Here is a 21447-nt window from a genome sequence, read left to right as displayed (position 1 = left end):
GTGAGTGGCACGCCCTTGATGATGTTCGTGACTGGCGTGAGTGGCACGCCCTTGGTGATGTGCGTGGCTGGCGAGAGTGGCACACCCTTGATGATGTGTGTGGCTGGTGTGAGTGGCACGCCCTTGATGATGTGTGTGGCTGGCATGAGTGGCACACCCTTGGTGACGTGCGTAACTGGCATGAGTGGCACGCCCTTGATGATGTGCGTGGCTGGCGTGAGTGGCACGCCCTTGATGACGTGTGTGGCTGGCATGAGTGGTACGCCCTTGATGACTTGCATGGCTGGCGTGAGTGGCACACCCTTGGTGATGTACATGAGGTGGCGTCAGGCCGACTGTGAATGGCTCGGCAGGTGGTTGATCCCCAGGAGAGTGCTGCAATATCGTCGTTTTGTGCCACCGCCCTGTGCCAGCCGCTTTCTCAGCGACTGTGGGCGGCGCCATCGGAGTGGTTCCCCCCGTTTATCTTCTGTCGTTGTGGCCTCAGTGGTCTTTGTCGCCTCAGTGGTCGTTGTCGCCGCAGTGGTCGTTGTCGCCTCTGGCGGATGTGGCAGCACGGCCGGTTTGCACCGCGTCACTTCCCCGGGAGCCTTCACGGCAGTTGGGGGCGGCGGCGTCGGGTGCGGCGTGATGGTCATGTCATTATGTGCAACTGCTTCGGCGGCCTGTTGGCTGGCTGGGAAGCGCGGCGATGTGGCCCAGTTGCGACGCGGCACCGCACCAGTAGTGTTCTCGGCAGTCGGTGGCGGCGGCATCGGGGGCGGCGTGATGGTCATGGCATGGTGTGTATCTGCTTCGGCGTCCTGTTGGCCAGCTGGGAAGCGCGGCGATATTGCCCAGTTGAGACACAGCACCGCACCAGTAGCATTCTCGGCAGGCGGTGATGGCGTCGGGGGCGGCGTGATGTTCATGGCATTAGGTGTAACTGCCTCGGCGGCCTGTTGGCCGGCTTGGAAGTGCGGCGATGTGGCCCAGTTGAGACGCGGCGCCGCACCAGTAGCGTTCTTGGCAGGCGGTGGTGGCGGCGTCGGGGGCGGCGTGATGTTCATGGCATTAGGTGTAACTGCCTCGGCGGCCTGTTGGCCGGCTTGGAAGTGCGGCGATGTGGCCCAGTTGAGACGCGGCGCCGCACCAGTAGCGTTCTCGGCAGGCGGTGGCGACGGCGTCGGGTGCGGCGTGAAGGTCGTGGTATGGTGCGTATCTGCTTCGGCGGCCTGTTGGCCGGCTGGGAAGCACGGCGATATTGCCCAGTTGAGATGCAGCACCGCACTAGTAGCGTTCTCGGCAGGCGGTGGCGGCGGCATCGGGGGCGGCGCGATGTTCATGTCATGGACTGTCGTTGCATCAGCAGCCTTGCAGTGTGTTGTCTTGATGTCGCTGCTGCCCGGCGTCGCACCAGCAACCCATTGGTCAGCTGGAGGCGGCAACGTCGGGGGCGGCATCTGGGGCGGCGGCGGCGGTTGCAGTGGCATCGGTAGTATTCTCGTCTCTGGCAGAGACATTGTGAGCAACATGTCGGCGTCCGCACAGTGTGACCACTCGGCTTTCGTAGTCGTCTGGCCCCCAGGAGTTGTGGATGTGTGAACTTCCGGGGGCGGCGGCGTGACGATTGCGGCAATGCCTGTACACAGCTTCGTTCGGCAACGGTCACACCTAAATCCAAACATCCACGCCTCTTCTCGAGCGATCGGATGTAAACACTCCTCATGCCATAGATTCCTGCACTCCTCGCAGAACCACCCCTCAGGTGTCCCGCCGGGGCATGATTGCGCATTGCACATTGTCATGCCATACGTCCAGTACTCGTAAAAAAATCCACATTCATAATTTGAGTAGTGATAGCAATTCTCGCCTGGCTCTGGGAAGTCGGCATCGGCCCAGGACTCATATGCTTCCTGGAAGTCGTTCATGTTGATAACGACGTGCGGCCTCTGTCACGCGGTTGCGGCAGACTGATACGAGCGACGGATCAGGACGTAGATGACAGGGCGCGAGCAGCTAGGGAGGACCACCTCCCCTCACCACCAAGTCAGTGTCCCGTGCTCGCACGCCTCCTGTCCCGCGGAAGCCTGGTGATGCATGCACAGCCGTGCGCGGTTGTCTGTCTGTGTCTTCTGTGACGTCACTCTGCGCCGAGCAGCTGTCCCGTGGATGCAGCGCGCCGTTCCCGCGGTGCCAAGTCGTAACTGATCGCGGTGAGACATCGTGTAACTAATCCCGGCCGTATCTCGCGGTGCCGATGTTATCACGTAGCGGGGAAACCGATCCTCGTGTCTCCCGTCGCTATCTCCCGGCGTCGTCTCCCGTCGCTATCTCTCGGCGCCGTATCCCGTGACCTCCTGCCGCGCCGGCTTCCGCTGCCGCCTTGGCGTGAGACTGTCGTGTTGAATTTATGAAAATAAAATAAAATTTTGTGAAATACAAAAATTCTTTAGTGAATAGTCACGAATTGTTACAAAAGTCACATGAGCTGAATGCCACTTGTCGGCCTTAGAGCTAACTCGTGTTTGATTAATTTTAATGCATTTGAAGTTTGAAAGACGTTCGAACGTACGTTTTTGAAAGCCCCACATTGGGCGCCATTTGACGCAACTCCCGCCACCTGTCTATGTTTTATAAGTAATTGTTAGTTTGAAAAGTGTTCTCAGGGGAAATAATGGGGGTTCGGCCTCGTGGTTGTAGGCAGGAGCGCATCGTGGTTTGGAATCTACCTGGGCTGTTTATGCCACCCAGGATGCCTTATAAATAAATAGTAAACTGCTTGACACGACACTGCACTTTATTAAGAACCGTTACATATACTGGTCCAAGTACTGGCCGCGTCTGTTGTCTGACCGTCGCGGCACGCAAGTCTCTATGCGTAGACGATGCGCGCGACCAGGATAGTTGGCAAAATGGTATGTGTGGGATTATACTGTGGTCGTTATCAACGTGAAAGATGCGGCGGATAGTCGCGGAGTTGCTATGCTGCAACAGCTTATGCAGAGATTGACGTTATTATGCAAGACAGCACATACCAATTGAATGTCCTAAAGTTAGTTGCAATCTAACCTGTTGCAAAACATAAAAGTCCCAAAAAGTCCATAGGTCTGATTAGATACAAACATACAAGTTACAGTCACTTATTAAACAGTTATGACGTGGTTAGATTACATGTAGAAGTTACACATTTAAATTAGATGAAAGTTAGATACGTAGATTAACGAATTAGAACTCGACACACGAGGCTGGCTAGAAGCCTTTGACGAGAATGATTACTTGGCTTTAAAGCCTTGAAACTGAGTAAGACTCATTTACGCTGTCCTTAAACTCTGGACAGGAAAATTACGTAAAGAGTTGAAAATCTCCCTGTTGGTAATAAATGATTAATTAACGAGTCGCACGAAAAGACGTGCGACTGAGTGGGGTCGGCGCAGAGCTGCTAAAAGGATTTGAAGAACTTACACTATTGCTGAGACTTGGATGAGGCGCGAAATCTGAAGGCTCTGTGTTCACGGAGCGACCGACCCCTGCGAGTCCCCGATGGAAACTGAGCGCGAGGGCGCCCTGCGACCTCGCGCCGAGACACGTGAAGCGCGGGAAAACAGCTCCGACCAGTTTTGGACTTAAATGACATATTTTACAATATATGATTATAGAACAATTGGACATAATTTCCCTTGAATTAATTATCATTTAATTGTTATTAATTTGGTTGTTTTTGATTTAAAAGAATAATTACTGCTTTAGTTTAGCGCATTGCCACACCCGGCCGGGCGCTGTCGTCGCCTTAGTGTTGTCGCGGCACACTTTCACACACTCGGCGGACATCACGCTCGGGCGTGTTCGATGCACTTATGAGTAAGTGTTGTTGTGACATAACGGCCTGTGGGAACCAGAGGGAGCACCGGCGGTTGGCGTCAGTATAAATACTTCACACAGAAGTTCAATAAAATGAGAACCATTTTTCAGTAATTTTTATAACATTACCTTTAAAAAAACCTATCATCAGTAGATACGTATTCTGTTAATCTACTCTCTTACTTGTGACAATGGCCAACTGTTTAAAAAATTCTGCAAAATTGTATGAACAGTTCCTGGTAAGGTTATATTGTTAAACAATACTTAAAAATGGTGTGAGTAGTTGGATTGGCATTTTTTAATTCAACAAAATTCTTTTTTATGCTATAATCCAGCTTAATTATGAACACCTACTTTCCTATCTTAAAAAATCATAAATATTTCATATAGTTACTATTTTACAACTTACGTTATTCCATACATAGCTACGCATTAAAAATTGTTTTGTGAACCTAATACTTAACTAACCAATTGTTTGTCATATATATTAATTTGACTAGAATACTAGTAACTAAGGGCGGCTTGCAGAGTCGTTCCGAGGATTCTCCGAGTGCGAGTGGAGTTTGAGTGGAGGAATTTTCATTGCACAGTCGAGAACGGAGTAAAAACGAAGTAATATCCGAATGAAACCGAGTAAAAACGAAGGAATATTGGAGTGTACGCGCAACCACACTCCGAGGGCACTCCGAGGGCCCTCGGAGTGAAATATGGAAAAGAATTCAAGATGGCTGCGTTATTAGAACCAATTGTTGTGGAATTTCTTGATTAAATTGATGAAGTATTTCTAGAAAATGAAGGAAGAAACGTTGCCAGGGATCCACGTCGATATTTGAGGGATTTTGAAAATCCACGAGAGTGGTTTAGTGACGTGCAGTTCAAACGACGATATCGTTTTACCAAGGATGTTGTTCGGCATCACATTCTGCCTTTGCTAGTGTTTGAAGAACCACGGAGTCGTCGAGGATTACCGCTACCGCCTGTCCTGCAGTTGCTAATTGCCTTGCGATTTTACGCAACAGGCAGTTTCCAGGTAAGCAGTAGAAATCATAGTTACTAACCAATACCTTTTGTTTACAATAATACCATCTCTCACTCTTTGCCTAGGTTAGCCTATTGTGCACTTCAGTATGTGGTGTTTAATTTGTGGTTTACATAGGCACATATCGGCACAATGTGAAATACTATTTACAGATGGTGACAGACGGTAGCGAGTCCACAGTTTCCCGAATGATCAGACGTATCTCTGTCGGTTTAGCGCAACATGCACGACATCTGATACGGTTTCCCACAGGCGATGAATTTCGTTTGAACAAGCTACGATTTTAACACTTTCCCGGTGTTACAGGAGTGACTGCACCCACATTAAAATCAAAAGCCCCGGTGGTGCTCTGGGAGAAGTATACAGGTACGTAGGTAAACATTGTTAAGGCATTTTGAAACATGTTTAGTGACGGACCTTAATATGAAATGTGAACTGTGAGATAAATTGTAATAATTTGTCTAGTTTGTATTTATTTCAATATTTAATACAATATTCATGTTAGCACATAGTTATTTCATGTAGGTAGCTTGATTGTAATGTATTTCAATTTGTCAAGAGCGTTTTCTTGAATCTGGTAATTCTAAAAGCCACCCTTTATTATGTAAAATTAAAATCCTCAAATTATTGTGTCAATTTCCTTACATTTTTGTATTATCGAATTAAATTGATACCTTACGTAGCTTTGAGTATTTTATAGCTTTTACAAGTTGTAAGGATGTGTGTATGATATTAAGAAAAAGGTCTGTTTTGCAAGGTTAGGTACATGTAAATAACCTGGAAATAGTGTTATTGGTTAGGTCACCTACATGGTAATTATTCCATATCACCTTACCAAGTTCATTCCTTGGCTCTGAATTCATCATTTGGTACATAATGATGTTTTAAATTACTATGTCAAAAGATCCTTGACATTAAACCTAGAATTTTGCTATACAAACAAATTATGTCTCTGGTCTTGTGGAAATGCCTTTTTTGTGTGTGTTGATACACACACACACACACACACACATACATACATATATATATATATATACACACACACACACACACACACACACACACTAGATCATAATTAATTGTTACATGACAAGTGTTTTTTTGTCCATTACCTAGTGACATAGTAATTGAAAACAGCAAACTTCAATTATCTGAGGATCAATGTATACAGGATCCTGCCATCAGGATCAAAGGAAAAATATGGATATGTGATACAGAACTTAAACCTCATACTATCCATTCTTTCTAATGTATAGCATTGATAACATAGCTAACAAACTGTTCACTTGTATTCATGATTTGTTGACATGGCCAATGTAACCAACTCATCTCACCATTTACACTAATATTTGTGTAGGTACATAAGGTGTAATAGTATGTTCTGAAAGTATGATTTTAAGGAAATGTAAATGTGAGGAAATATTTAAAAACAAAGTGGAATTGTATGTTTTTCCACTGAAAACAGACTGTTCTTCAGAATAACATCAAATTGGTGGACAGGTGTGACATTCGCTCCAATCTTTGCTCAGGAAAGCATAATGTGCCTTACCCAAATTATTTCAGTAGTGGGAGTGGCGCTTTCTGGTATATATTTAGACTTTATACACATATATAAATAGCTGTCACAATTGTATGTACTACTAGTAACTATAAAAACATGGTTAGTTTGAACAATTTGTGTTTATGATATTCTTGAAATGTTCTCTAGCTTATTCCTTGAGTTCCTTTATTGCTTTTAATTTACTTACAAAGTGAATTATATCAAAGAATTTGTAATTTGTTATTTTTCTATTCAAAACATAATTATTGATATTAGTGTGTTTCAGAGAGGTCTACATTTTGCCCCCGTAATGTGTGCATATAGGTTATGCATCCATCCTTGTTAAAATGCTTTCACTATAATCCAGTGTTAACTTTGTACAGTACACAACATTCAATCGATAAATTAAACGTAAAGAAATACACAACTTGTGATGAAAATAAAAACTTTCGTCAAAAATATGAACATTCTTAAAAAAATAACTAAATACACTAGTAAAAGTTAATGTTTTTTTATATATATTTTATAATTGTCCAGGGAATGAATGAATAAACTATAAAGAACACTTTGAGATTTTAAATAAATATTTTGAGTAAATATTGTAGTGTTTGCTACTTGACTTTAATGTATGTAATGAAATAAACTGTATGTTTTTTAAACATGTTTTAGGAATAGAAAAGGATACTTCTCTGTTAATGTGCAAGTTGTTGCCGGGGCTTCCATGGAAATATTCGATATTGTGTGTCGCTGGCCTGGCAGCGCACATGATAGTCGAATATTTAACAGCAGTGGGCTGAAAGTCAAATTTGAAGATGGGCGTGTGCAGGGACTGCTGCTGGGAGACGGTGGTTACCCACAGTTGCAATACCAGTTCACGTACAGATGCAGAGCAGAGGTATGACATATTTCATAATAACATTAACAGCATTTTTAAAGCTGCAAGTGTGATTAAATTAAATAATGTGAAATACATATAATATATTGTTTACAAATGTGTCATAACTGGACTAATCTCCATATAACTCTTAAAGCTCACAACAAAATTTGTTGCTCCAACACCTTAGCTTTACTCATTTCTAAACTTCAACGTAGTAATTGTTTTGGCAAAGTGAAATATGGTGCAAATAGACTACAGCAAAGTTTTGTAGGTGCAAACATCTATTATTGTAAAACCACCAAGCAAGGGAGAAACATATTCTTCTACAGCCAAATAGTTATTGTTATGAACATATTTTCAATTATTGTTAAATTAATGTTACATTTTGGAAAGTATATTAGATAGTTAATCTATACATACAAATATGTGTTTACACACACACACACATAGATATATGGTATTAATACATTCTTTGAAAGTTATTTGCACTAGGGAAGATTAATTTAAAACTTTTGTGACATTCACCATTGCTGGTTTACACTGTGATATTAAGGTTGTCTCTATTGAATACAGTGTGAACCAGCATGTTGTACATGTGTATAATGTACATATTATGTGTAGTAATGATACACATTAAAGTAATCACACAGGTACTCATGGCTCATGCTCGGACGAGGAATCTGGTGGAAAGGATGTTCGGTGTTTGGAAGCAGCGCTTTCCCTGCTTGAAGCTTGTTTTACGAAACAAGCTGCAGACGACAGCAGCTATCATTGTTGCCTGTGCCACGTGTCACAACATTGGTATCAGGCACAATGATTATGTGGAAGAAGCTGAGCTGCAGGTGAGAAGTGTTTTGTTATATATTATTAATTAGTATTGGCGACACCTGGGTTTTCTTCCCTGTAACTTAGTGTATTATTTGAAAATGAAGTGCATAGTACAAATACTTGTTCAGTTTGTGAATTGCAATGATGTTTATTACATATTACTTCCTCTTTGAAAATACAAATGTTTTTGTACCTATACATGTGATATATAAACAGCTATAAAATAGGAACACTGTACAAATATTTGAACAGGCAATGGCAATAAACATTGAAGCAAACTAGATATCTTGGCAGCCAAGGTCAACTGGCAAAATCCACCTGAAGAAATCTGCACATGAGGGGCTCGAATGGTACTAGGTACATTACAGAAAGTGGCAAACCCTAGCATGCCAGATGAAAAGATTTTTGCTGTATTTTTCTGATGGTGTTTTCTGTTGTTTATACACAACTTGCGTGTGTAGGTGTGTGTGTGTATGTGTGTGTGTATATGTGTGAGTGCGTGCATTTGTGTAAAACAAACATGTTTTATAATTGAAACAAAGCTAAGGTAGAGACCATTTACACTACAGTAATGATAATCTACCTATAAACAATAATTGCCTGCATTCTAATATATTGATTGGTTTGTTACAGGCAACAATGATGTGCAAATCCCACCAGTTCCTCCCCGACCTGGGCGCGCATGGCCATCAGGAACGAGTTCATCATCCGGCATTTCAGTTAGCTGCTTTGAAATGATTTTTACACACATTGTTTCATGTGGGTTTTTGAAATCCGTGACCTTGATCGTACCATTTAATAATAGTTTTGTTTGGCTGGAATGAATATTTTATGATTTTTGCACCCAGTGTTATGGCTACTAATGAATAATTCAATGATATCTTCATTTGTTGCTAAGCCATTCCATTGCAGTTTCTTTAATCCTTCACATACCTACAGGCCCTGGCATTTTGTTTCCAACTTGTAAACAAATGTCAATTAAATGAAGAAATTTTACATGAACTTTCTAATAATGCAGCCTTCTACAAATGTCTGAGTAAAGAGGTACATTTGTTTATATTTTTGCTTTTCGATTCTTTTGTATTATAACTTGATGAAATAGGTAATGTTTTGTTAAAAGTATTATTGTGCAAACATATTTATGTTGTTTCAAGTTTCATTTTGTTCACTTACCTATGATATAGGATTGTATTGCAGGATCTTATTTCATTTTACTTTTGTTTAGTCAAAATGGTTTATATCTTAAGAAAGAAAAGTAATATAAAATATATTTGTTTAAAAACATTTAGATATACAGGTGTGTTGATAATAGGTAGGAAACTGTGAATTCAACTATGTATTATGCAAAAACATTGGGGAATCAGTTGGTAAAAACTGGTTTTATTATTGAAATACTCTCAATGTGTTGGGTAAGAAAGTTTCCAAATGGAACATTGAAAATTAGTTGATTGTTTTGCAGTTCCTGTTGCTGCCGCCAGTCGTGGCTCCACTCAAGTGCTCGGTGCTGCCCCTCAGTGGCAACGTGCAGTTGCTGTGTGTGCAGAGCAGTGTCATCATCCTCGGTGGGCATGACCAGGAACATTCATACATGCAGGAATTACATCATATTGAAGATGATTTATTATTTAATGATTTTGCATGTTATTTAGACAAACACATTTCAGGGAAATTGTGGGCAAACTTTGCCTAGGCTTGTAGTAAGCACTCATGTGGTTTACCACTGAACTACCCTTGTTTGTTTAAAAAAAAATAACAATATTCTTCTACAATGTTTTTTTTATTTTTGACAAGAAGTGTAAAGTTATGAAAATACAAAAGTACAGCTACAAATCTTTTAAATGCAATGCCAAAAGCACAGACTTTACATTTTAAAATTTTCCTTGTTACAGTTGTTTTAATTGTTTAATAATCTTGCATTAATACATAACAAGATAATATCAAGAAATATTGTTATGGAACCTATTGAACTATAACTTTTTAATGTATATATATAATTGATTGTGTAGTGTATGTTATTTCTTGTGGCAACAATTTTTAAGTTGTTAATTTTATTCACGATCTTAGTATTTCAATACTATTAACACAAATCACAACATAGTACACAGTGTTAAAAGCCCTTCATAATTCTTGTACATTTATGTCTGATGTTTCTCTGGAGACCTTTAGCCATATCTGTTTGAGATCTGATATTGACTGCTACTATATATGTATTTCATGTATTTATAATATGGTTACACAATACAAAATACTTTATGGTCAACTTTGCATGTTATTATTTATTTAAATTGTTACTTTTATTTAAACGCTCTGCCACACACATTAATTTATATTGCATGCCAAATGTAATTTCCATCAGCTAAAACATTTCATGTACACATACATGTACATTACATACATATTTCATATACATGTACATTACATACATATTTCACATACCGCTACTTTATGTTTATTACTTTCAGTATGCATCTGACAATTTCTGTGAGTTGATGTTTTTGGATTTTGAATTACGGGATGTGGTATTAATGTGTGTTTCTTGACATGACTTTGAAGAAACCTCGTCATGTGCTTCGTACCCCTTTGAGTAAACCTGTAATGTTATTGTAACTAATTCTGGCTCATACGTTTTGTGATTCAGCACACCCTGTTTTATTATAATTTTATATATATATATATATTTGTACATAAATAGTAAATACTTTTGTCTCTTATTAAGGGCCACTTCAAAGTCCTTTGATTTTCATAAGTGCTGTGGTCCAAGTGAAAAACTTTTATGTAGGTATAACAAAACTGTCCAATTAATTGTTCATTTTGTTGACCTTTAAATAAAAAATGGCACATTTTTCTGTCTAACTTTGAACCTATTAAGTAAATGTAAGTGGTGGTTTAAGTAAACACCAGGGCTATAAATTTTAGATATACACTATGCTCATATTTGATGTGTGGTATCAGAGAATTGTACAATTGGGGTTAATCACTGAAATAACTAGGAACGAGATTTCACTTTGAAATTTGATAACACTAAAATATCAGTAGATACATTTAACGAAAACAAAATTCATAAATGTACAAATGGATGGAAAAGTTAATTATGTTTCCCAAGTGAAGATTGACTTATTCGTCTCAATTTTCTCTTAATGGTGTTAACATTGTTGCATGTATTTAACAATGCTCCATTCACCAACTTTACGTAAAGTGAAACATCATTATTGCCACTGGGTAGGTAAGTTGATGACTCATGAGTGTGTGATGAAAAATAATATATGAAAAATACTACATCTGCTACGAATAAGTTGTTGTGTTTTAATTACCATAGTTAATACAAACATGAAATTCTTAAAGCAACAATACAATTGTCTGCTTTGTATGTAATATATTACTTAATAATAATATACCTACGTTATTTGGCATGCAATTGACTCTTGAAAATTATACACCCAAATACAAAATAAAGGTTTTGTGTGAATTAGCAGCTGTAGTAGAGCATCGAGGCTGAAGAGTAGGAGCAACATCCTCACAAGAACTGTCTGAAACTGGGTCTTTTGAAATATACAAAGAATGCAAATATGTTTAGTGAGGATGAAAAACAAAATGTAATCATCTGCTGTGAGATTAATGTTTAACAAATTTGCCTCTAAATTAAGAAGTTTATTGAGATATGCCAATTAGTATTCACCTTTATGGTTTGGGTTTGAAGATTCTATCACATAAATGTTAATTATTTAAAATTATACAACATCAGCCTATAATTTCTAAGTGCACGAATGAGATAGAATTCAACTAATGCATATAAATTTTCAGTCTGAATTGGGTGTAGTATTAATCAAATATGATTGAAACATGCATTATAAAGTGTAATTTGGAACCAGACTTCAGATTGATGGTGTCAGTCATTCCTAATGTTGATAACTACTACGTTATGTACTATCCCTCTTTTTCCCCATTACTTGTACAATATTCTGTTTGTTATCACTTACAATAAGTGGCTTTTGCACAATCAACCAACACAAACTATTTTGCCATCTACCCTTAGCAATGTATTAGTTCATCGGGGAGCATGATGATGATATGATGCATTATTTGTACACAATTGTTACAAAAATACAATTAATTGTAATTATTTTCTTCACAATACTGGAATTAGAATACCTACTTTCAACAGTCGTAAGCAATCTTTAATTTGTACGTTAAGTAAAACAAATGATCTATTATTCAGAATCACTAAAAATTACAATACATATGTGAGGTTATTTCCTGTATTAGATAGCACAATAAAATTAAAAAAACACAACTATACATAACTTAATTTTTTTTTGTGGTTAATAATTATATTGTTTCAAGTTAGTTTTTTTTTCCTGCATTATAAATTTGTAAAGAAATTATTTACTAATTGTTAAATGTTGCATGTTGTGTGTATTGTTTTTGTTTTGTTGTCTTGTATTTTGTACTGTTTTGTTCTGTCTGTATGTATCTGTGTTTGTATCGTGCCTACCACCCAAGGCCATAAGCTGTAGGTAGGCACGCAGCAAATATTAAATAAATAAAATATGTGGCATTTTAATGTATTTATCCTGACCATTTACTTTTAGGAATGAAAAATTGTGTTCTGCAGGACAATCAAGCATCATTAGTACTCAAACCACCATTTTCTAATTTCTCAAATGTTTTCAGTCAGTACACTGGACATTTTGCTACTTTTGAATGAAGTATGAGAACAGACACAATACAATATTCAAATAGTTGCCTTGGGCAGAAGTCTGAGGGACTGGTGCAGTTGAAGCAGCAGGAGCTGGATCACGAGGCACATCTTCCACAGCAGTCTCCTCTGGGACAGCAGCTGCCTCTTCCACCGCAACAGCATCACTGTCCCAGAGAAAACCAAGATTTTCCGTTAAGTGAGGCACTGCTGCATCAAGTGCAGGCTTGCTGAGGATGAAATGTCCACTCCCTGTTCCCATTCTGTACCGGGATTCTGCAGCCAGCTCCTTTCTCCTCATCTTTATATTTTCCCAGCATATTTTTAGTACAACGAAGTGCGCTATAAAAGAATAAGCATAAATTCCTAAAATAGTGACTAAAGTTAAATATGCACTAGATATTTTAGTGTGTCCAACTTTCTTAATACTTAATTGTTAAAAGTTAAAGCTGAAATAATAACAAATAAATAAAAGTTTATTGAGTAAATGTTCAGTGTAATATCAAAGTTTATTCTTTCATTCAGATGGAATGATCTTGTACCGTATATATTGTATCTGTGGTACATGATGCTTGTTTTAATTTAGTACATTGAAGGAACCTGGACAAAAACTTGTAGCATTATAATGATAATAGTAAAATGCACATCAAGAAAATTATTCCCACAAGACCCTGAGATTGTTTGTAGTATGGCACCCAGGTTTTTGTTATCTTCAGGCTCTTTCAACACACTCAAGCATCGTGTAACACATGATCATGCCATCAAGATCAAGGAGTAAACTTGGATATGTGATATGGAATAATTACCCCGACACATATTTAATTCAATTCAGTTGTGTACTAGCAAAATAATTGGTCACAGCTTGGGGTCATACATAATGATTGGTAAAATGATGAATTATCTAACGATTTTTATAATTTCAACTGGCATACATGTAGGAGTGTACGTTTTAACGCCAGTAGCAAGTAGCATACACATGTTTGAAAAAAAGCAGTATTAATTTACAAACATACCTTTCTGTAGTGTAAAGTTAGGCCATTAGACAAAAATTATTTCAGATAGGTACTTTAGTTCTAACCACCGATAAAACTATTGATTAAAATTGCGTACAAACCTGGCGATATTTTATCATGCATCCTTATTGAACCTAAACTTTACCTTTTGCACGAATTCTTGCGCATTGAATTCCGTCACAACTTGCTCCCAGGCTTTATTTTTTGCTGTCACTGATGTGACATCGCTTCGCTTGTTTTCAAGGCATTTATGATTATGTACTAGCTTGCACAATATATCCTTTTCTTCAGTACTAAACTGTCTCATACCCATCGGGTCCATTTTTCAAAATTTAAAGAGTGAAGCGGGAAAAAACTATCGATGTTTCGGATGAAATCACCAACATAACAAAGACAAAAATTATATTTACAAGGCGGTGAACATCGAGAGAAATATTTTTCCCCGTGGGCGTGTGGTAACAGTTCCACTCGGCTTCGAGGAACCTCCATTTGACGACTCTGCAACGCACGGAGAAATCTCGAGTAATATCATTCAATTCTATCTCGAACTCCACTCACACTCCACTCGCACTCGGAGAATTCTCGGAGTTTTGAGGCGGGACTCTGCAAGCGGCCCTAAATTAAGCAATTCGTGTGACAATATTTAAATAATATTACAATTCAATACTAAGCTATTTGTCGTCCCGATGTAGCTACAGAGATAGGTTAAAAACTTTATTTGAAGAGACATTATCAATTACTTTGTGTGTATCACCCCGATATTATCGTTATAGCATGTAAATTACATGGCATGCAATCCCTTTATAGACAAATTTTACAAAATTATTATTTTAAAAGCAAACAATTTCCACGTGCATGCATGCCCGCGTGCAGGAGTCGACTTCTGATTATAGCAAGTAAAACAAATTTTGTATAAAGTATTTGTTTAGATTTTACAATGAAAAAATATTAAAATTGTACTCACTGATGAAATGTCACCCCAGGAATCTTTCTATCTGTTCTATTTGTACACCCAAACGCAGCGCACGTAACCATGAAAAGCTGTGAAGACGCAATGTTTTGGGCGGGTACACAATGGCGATGGTGACGTAGCATGTGGCTTCAACTACGTCACAGCATGCCATCTCCTGACAATTCCTAACTCCATGGTTGTAATTATCTGTTATGAAATGGCCAGTAGAGTTTGAATTTTTGATGATGATAATAACTTTGATAGTGTTGGACTTGTGTTTTTTGTGAATATGATGCACCTGTTTAAACTTAAAGTGTTAGCAGTTTTTTTTGTTTAGGTTCTCATAATGTGGATTTGGCACTTGTTCCATTTTCTGCACCTCCTGTGCATTTTCTTGTTTGGTGGCCATATTGTTTTCAATAACTTGATTTAGCACTCCAAAGACCTCGCCTAATGAGTTGGTTAATAATTTTGTTAATATTGGTAAATATATTAAGCATTCAAATGTAGCTTATAAATGTTGGCTTTTCTAGCCTAGAGCTTATACCAAAGAAAACTATAAGTAAGATATAGTATTTATTGTGTGGTAATTATAATATTTATTTGGACTAACTAGTAATCACATATATAACTATTTTTGTACTGGAAGTTGTTTATGAGATATGTTAAAGATTAACAATAAACGTTGGAACTAATTTTATGTGTTTGGTCAATGTTCTACCACCTTACACTTTCAGCATAGGTTTTATCCCTTTGTTTGAATTTAATATGCAGGTTAGGCCCCATCTAGCCAGTGTTTACCTTGTGGAAGGTAACAAGAGTTGATGCTTGCAGTGGGAGTTGGGACTCTGATGGGGCCCGGCCTCAATGTGTAGCGAAAAATATCATTTTATTCATATAAAAAATGGCCACAAAGTCCAACAAACGTGCCAGTAAACAGGGCAGTATGTTATAGATGACGAAAATTAAACGTTATAAGAAATGATTGAGTACAGACACATCAGGTACATATCAATATATTTAAAAATGAAAAGGCAATGCATAAACACAGTGATAAAATATGTTATTAAGTTAAACAAAAAAGTTACGTAGAATTATACGGGCTACAAGTGCTATAATAATTTACACAGGCAACGCGTGCATTAATAAAACATTACAGTGATTATAAAAAAACTACGAGACTAGAAACATGATGCATCATGACCTAATAAAGTGTTTCAGTGTAGTGGGCGAGTGGCATACATTCAGCCCAAACACAATATAGGCTCGCCCAAATAGGTCAAGGTAAAATTACATGGCCAAGAGACAAACAATAAAAGTAAACAAGAATGATTATGTGGCAAGCGAAACAACCTATATCGGTTTAGGCATGAGGAAGTTAACATTACAAGGAAGCAAGTAAAATATCATCAAAGTGGCAATACAAACCACAGTTAACGAAACTGTTTGCATTGTGTGACACAAAAATACAGCCCATATAAAATATTCAAAAGCAGGTAAGGCTCATGCAAAATTACGCAGTGGCAAAACAAACTGAAAATTAAAGGGCTTAGCAAACATGTTACAAGCCAAGAACGGCCACATCGTGCAACAAACTTACAGTTACTGTGTCGTACATGAAGTTAACATCATCGCTGATACTGACCAGAGCTGTAGAGCTTCACCCAACTGCAACCGAATGACCCAGATGACAGAGAAGGAGCCGAGGTCGATTTTTTTCCTAACCTGACTAAAACTAAATGTGTTTGGGAGGGTTCCGGGTTAGGGAGGGAGACAAAGTGCGTCTCAGGCCGAAGCCTATACGCTCTAAGCATGCAGGAGGGGTAGCTTGCATCATGTGCTAGGAGGGGGATTGGCCGGCCATGGCAGCGATTGGCACCATGACTAACTCCCTTCACTGACTATTCTAGACTAAAACTAGATAATTTGGGCCCAAGTAAAACCTGCATAGACACGGGGAAAACCCGGGGCACTGACATGTGGGATGCAATTAATATCAAGCAGGATGCTTACAGGAAACAGAAGGTTGGTTCTGGAAGATGAGTTGGACAGAGTAGAAAAGAGTCTACCATGCGGGGGGTTGGGGGCTTGGACATTGCTGTCCGCATTGATATGGGTGGCACTGGTAGTTTTGGGGGCGACTTTTTTCGATTCCCGCTGGGCTCCCAGCCAGCCCACTTAAATTATGGAAGTGCGAAGAAAGTTGAGTTAAATAATTAAAACACTGAATTAAACCCTGCAAATGTTTGTTATGCAGCATTCGATTCAAAATCTCGCGCCTTTCAGGACATAGCCGGCACTGGAGGTGAAGCCTACCAGGCGAGTCATGCCATCAGACATGAGGGTCAGTACTAACACAACAGACAGAAAACCCGAGGGGGCCGACCATACACCTGTGTGCTTCGCACTATTTTGAATCTTGCACTACGGTTTGTTTATTTCGATTTGATTGTAATGTAATTTCAGTGTAATAAAAGCTAAATACTCAAAATTATCTATGACGAACTGCCAGCAGTACAGTGTTTATGGGCAAAAATTTCCCACCAGTCCTCAACAGCTAGGTTGGGGTACGGCCTCAGCCGGGTGCAGGGCGGCTGTGATTGGCCGGCTGCTCGAGTAATCGCACTCCGCTTAGGGGGGCGATGCACAAGGATTGATTTCGAGTGTTTGTCTTTATGTTAGATGTCTGGATCATAATTTCCGAGTGAGGAGACACATGAGTAGGGGGAGTAGGCTGGTCTGATGACAACTAAGACTAGAGGGATGCAGGGGGAGTGAGGGGAATGGTAAACAGTGGCCCCCTGAGGGCAGTGTGGGGGTAGGGGTGTAGTATATGGCATGTGGGTATTCGAACGAGATGCCAGAAGGCGACCACCATATTGATTTCGTCTGCTGGAGGCCACCATCTTGTTGATGTCCACCATATTATTTCCAACTTTCGCTCCCAGAGTGTGCCACCTTCGCTCTGATTGCAGGAATAGTGTACAAAGAGCCGGGCGGCTGGGATTTGATACGGGGTACATGAGCACGTCGTGGTTAGAAAGCAGCTACCTTAGCCACCAGACCACGAGACAAGTTGAGGGGTAGAGAAAGAAATAAGAAATATAAGCTTAAATTCTCAACAAAAAACCCACTCTGAGTATGCTTAAAACAAATGCTGCCATACTGATATGTTTAAATCTCAAAAGAGTATAGTACTAGCTATGTTTAAATTTCAAAAGACCACTCCGAGAGAGCACCACAGAGTACTAGTAAGGTTTAAATTAAATGCTACCATACTGCTATGCTTAAATACAGCTCCCAGGGAGCGCCGCAAACTCTCACCGCCATCTTTAATGCCAACACATGCCACCATAGTGCACTGCCATATTTAATGACAACAATCACCACCAGAGTGCTCCACAGAGGAAAGTGCCACAGACCTTGCCATCTATGTGTCGTCTGCTGAAACTCCACGCACACAGTGCACAACAATAATTCCCCACATCATATTTTATATAATACTAATTCATAAAAATAGCATAGCTATGTCTTTAATGTGTGAAGTATTGAAATAATATAAAAAATATAGTATTAGTTCACATATAAAGACTATTAATTTACAGTACTAGCTCTCTTCAGTAGCATTATGAATAGTAATATAAACATTATAATGTTGGCACCATGCTGTGTGTTATGTTCTAAACCAAATAGTAAGAAAAAACAGTACTAGCCCTCCTCCAGTGTGTCAATTAAAATATATAATAAGCATATGTGCAGTAAACATATTTAAAATAAGCATTATACAAATGCCGTGTAGGAAAGTCTCTGAGCTGGAAGCCCGCTCGCACGCCGCGACCGCAGCCGGAGACCGGGCTCGTTGACATATGCACTGCCGCGAGACAGGGTCAGTGGGTGGCAGGGAAAGTGTTTACTACCGCTAGCGCAAGGCTGGGCCGTCGCCCGAGGGGGTTGGAGGAGAAATCTGTTATTGTCACCGGCCCGTATGGCTACCGCACGGTCGTCAGCGAGGCATAAGAGGTGACACACGAGTGTTGGAAATACAGTTGAATATCACCGGAATTATTCCACGTATTTACCGACAAAGGAAACCCCTTCCACGACACTAGGAAACGTCCGCTACACTTTCTGTGAATTTTATTCACTAAATAAGAGTCAGGATATGCTGTTACTTGAATCTCAGGACCATAAAAGCAGCCTTTAATTTCGTTGCCATCCAAATTACTCAATTTAAACACACGTGGAAAACTAGGCGTAACTCTCACTTCTCTGAAAACCACATGTGATCACGTTGGTTTAAAACCTTCCTCAAACATCGTCTTGTGTTTTGAAATACATACGTAGGAACCCACACGAGTCTTAGGCCGCCTAGAATCTACTTTCTTAACATATCTGTAAACAGTTTGTAGTAAAGAGTTATCCCTCACATCGTTTGGATCCATGCCTATAGTGTGGTGGAATCTAATAATGTAGACACAAAGTATTTTCGGTAAAAGTGTAAGCCACTTATACCTTCCTTGTGCCGAGAACTCACGGTAAAGCATATCCTTAAAGGTTCTATTAAAATGTTCTACAACAGCTGCCTTGACCTCGCCAGTAGGGAGACCGTGCCGGTTTGGGGACCGTGTCAACAATCAAACAGGTGGGTGTGGCACCACGTGTCTGGGTGGGCATTGCCGGGAGCCACGTGGAGGGAATCTTGAGGTGGTTGTTGATGTTACGTGGAGGCTGTGGCGATGGTTCTAAATTAAGAAGCTAGGGAGCGCTATTTTTATAAGTACAAAAATGGGAGGCGGCAGCGGGGAGTCGATCTTTCATCCTTTGGAATGGTAGTCAGCGATGCTAACCAAACGGCCACGAGGCCATCTTGGAATAATAATTTCAGATGTTGTATATATGCTTATAAAAATTTTGTGTTGTGTAATTTTTAAAAACAGATGTAGTCCGCCATGTATATATTTTTATAGTGCTAGGCGGTAAATTTAAACGAGCCGCATCGGCTGCTAGTCGGCCGCCATGTTTATATTTTTAAAGTGCTAGGCTGGAAATTTAAACTAGCTGCATTGGCTGCTAGTCGGCCGCCATGTTTATATTTTTATAGTGCTAGGCAGGAAATTTAAACGAGCCGCATCGGCTGCTAGTCAGACTGCATGTTTATATTTTTATAGTTCTAGGCGGTATATTTAAACAAGCCGCACCGGCCGCCATGTTTATATTTTTTATAGTGGTAGGCGGGAAATTTAAAATATATAGTGTCGGCTGCTATGTGGCCGCCATGTTTATTTTATTCGTCAACATTGGAAGAAAAAAATAATTTCGACTGCTATGAAGTATCTAGAACAGCCAACTTTAAAAATAAAATAATATTTTATATGACAATCGATTGCTGTAAGCTGCCATCTTGTAGCACAGCATACCAGGCCGCCATCTTGTGGCACAGCATACCAGGCACTATCTTTTTTCCCATTATAGTCATTGTTCTTTTTCATGTTTGAATTTAAAATAAAATTATTATTTCGGCAGCCACTACTCTATGACTATAGTAGTATTACTAGGCGCCAAATTCAAAACACACACTAGAGGGCAGCCATGTTTATTTTTATAGTACTAGGCACCAAATTCAAAACACACACTGGAGGGCAGCCATGTTTATTTTTATTATAGTACTAGACCAGTATAGCATATTATGCTTAATTTGTTGTGTAGCATGTCTGCCATCTTGGATACCACTATAAGGAAAAAAGCTATAGGCATTACATATGCTTATATGAATATTTATGTGTTAATAAAAATATACTTTACATATATTTAGTACTATTCGGCGAATTCAAATACCATTTTATTAGAAGTATTTTTATTACGTCACACACAGTTGTCATTTAAAAGAATGTTTTGTGCATATATAGATAGTATTCTCTCTTATAGTCATTATATTAAAAAAAAATTTTAATATGGCCAAGCGCTGGAGTCGCGAGAGAGCATCGCAGACGTGTCGCGATGGCGCGTTCCCCCTTGTGATTTAATAATAACCCAGACACGGCCTCACGCGGCATAGGGACGCGCTGCGGCGTGAAGCGCTCGCAGAGAGCTGTATATAGTCTTTCAATTAATATTATTTATATTTACCTCAAGTTAAAGTACATACTTTTTTCACACTTAAAAAATTTTACGTGTATATGAGTAGGGGGAGTATAAGGATACTGTGACCAATGTAAACAATGAAATGTAAACATTGCTAAACATTACGCAAACACTGTTATGTAAACACTGGTCACAGTACCCCCCACCTAGGGGCCGCCATCTTGTTTCATGGAGGCCCGCCATTGTTGTTGACATTGGTTACCAGGGTGCGCCACCATCTTGTTTCATGGAGGCCACCATCTTAGTTCATCCTTTGGTTACCGGAGCGCGCCACCGTCGCTCCCTAGGCGAGAATTGTATACAAAAAAAGCTGGGCGGTGTGGGGATTCGATCTGTGGGACGCAGAAACGTCGTGGTGACAAGCCAGACGCCTTGACCACTACACTACGGGACCAGATGAAGTATGGGGAATTAAATAACGAATATAACCTTAAAAGAAGCTATGCTTAAAAGAAGCCATGTCTTTAAATTTCCAAAAAACAAATATACCGCCATGATGTATGCCTAAAGCAAACCCCCAC

At 39.7% G+C, this 21447-nt stretch overlaps 1 protein-coding gene and 1 long non-coding RNA gene across 3 annotated transcripts; one reads left to right on the top strand and one right to left on the bottom strand.

The window, feature by feature from the left end:
- Positions 1–326: 326 nt before the first annotated feature.
- Positions 327–1502, bottom strand: LOC134531376 (uncharacterized). The gene has a single exon (XM_063367078.1). It carries the CDS (start codon positions 1500–1502, stop codon positions 327–329), a length of 1176 nt encoding a protein of 391 aa, XP_063223148.1.
- A 6583-nt stretch (positions 1503–8085) lies between these two features.
- LOC134531493 (uncharacterized) lies at positions 8086–9732 on the top strand. Of its 2 annotated transcripts, none has more exons than XR_010075011.1 (3): positions 8086–8138; positions 8758–8843; positions 9584–9732. It is a non-coding gene; the product is annotated as an uncharacterized LOC134531493 (long non-coding RNA). The 2 variants fall into 2 exon arrangements; XR_010075010.1 differs by having other exon boundaries at positions 8758–8883.
- Positions 9733–21447: the final 11715 nt, after the last annotated feature.

Source organism: Bacillus rossius, chromosome 3 (genome assembly GCF_032445375.1).
Source record: "Bacillus rossius redtenbacheri isolate Brsri chromosome 3, Brsri_v3, whole genome shotgun sequence".
Classification (NCBI taxonomy): Eukaryota; Metazoa; Arthropoda; class Insecta; order Phasmatodea; family Bacillidae; genus Bacillus; species Bacillus rossius.
The sequence above is the reverse complement of the archived record's forward strand: the minus strand, read 5'-3'. Positions and strand labels throughout refer to the sequence as shown.

Excerpts from the sequence above, each read along its gene's own strand:
- LOC134531376 (XM_063367078.1), bottom strand. The coding sequence starts at position 1,502 with ATGTCTCTGCCAGAGACGAGAATACTACCGATGCCACTGCAACCGCCG.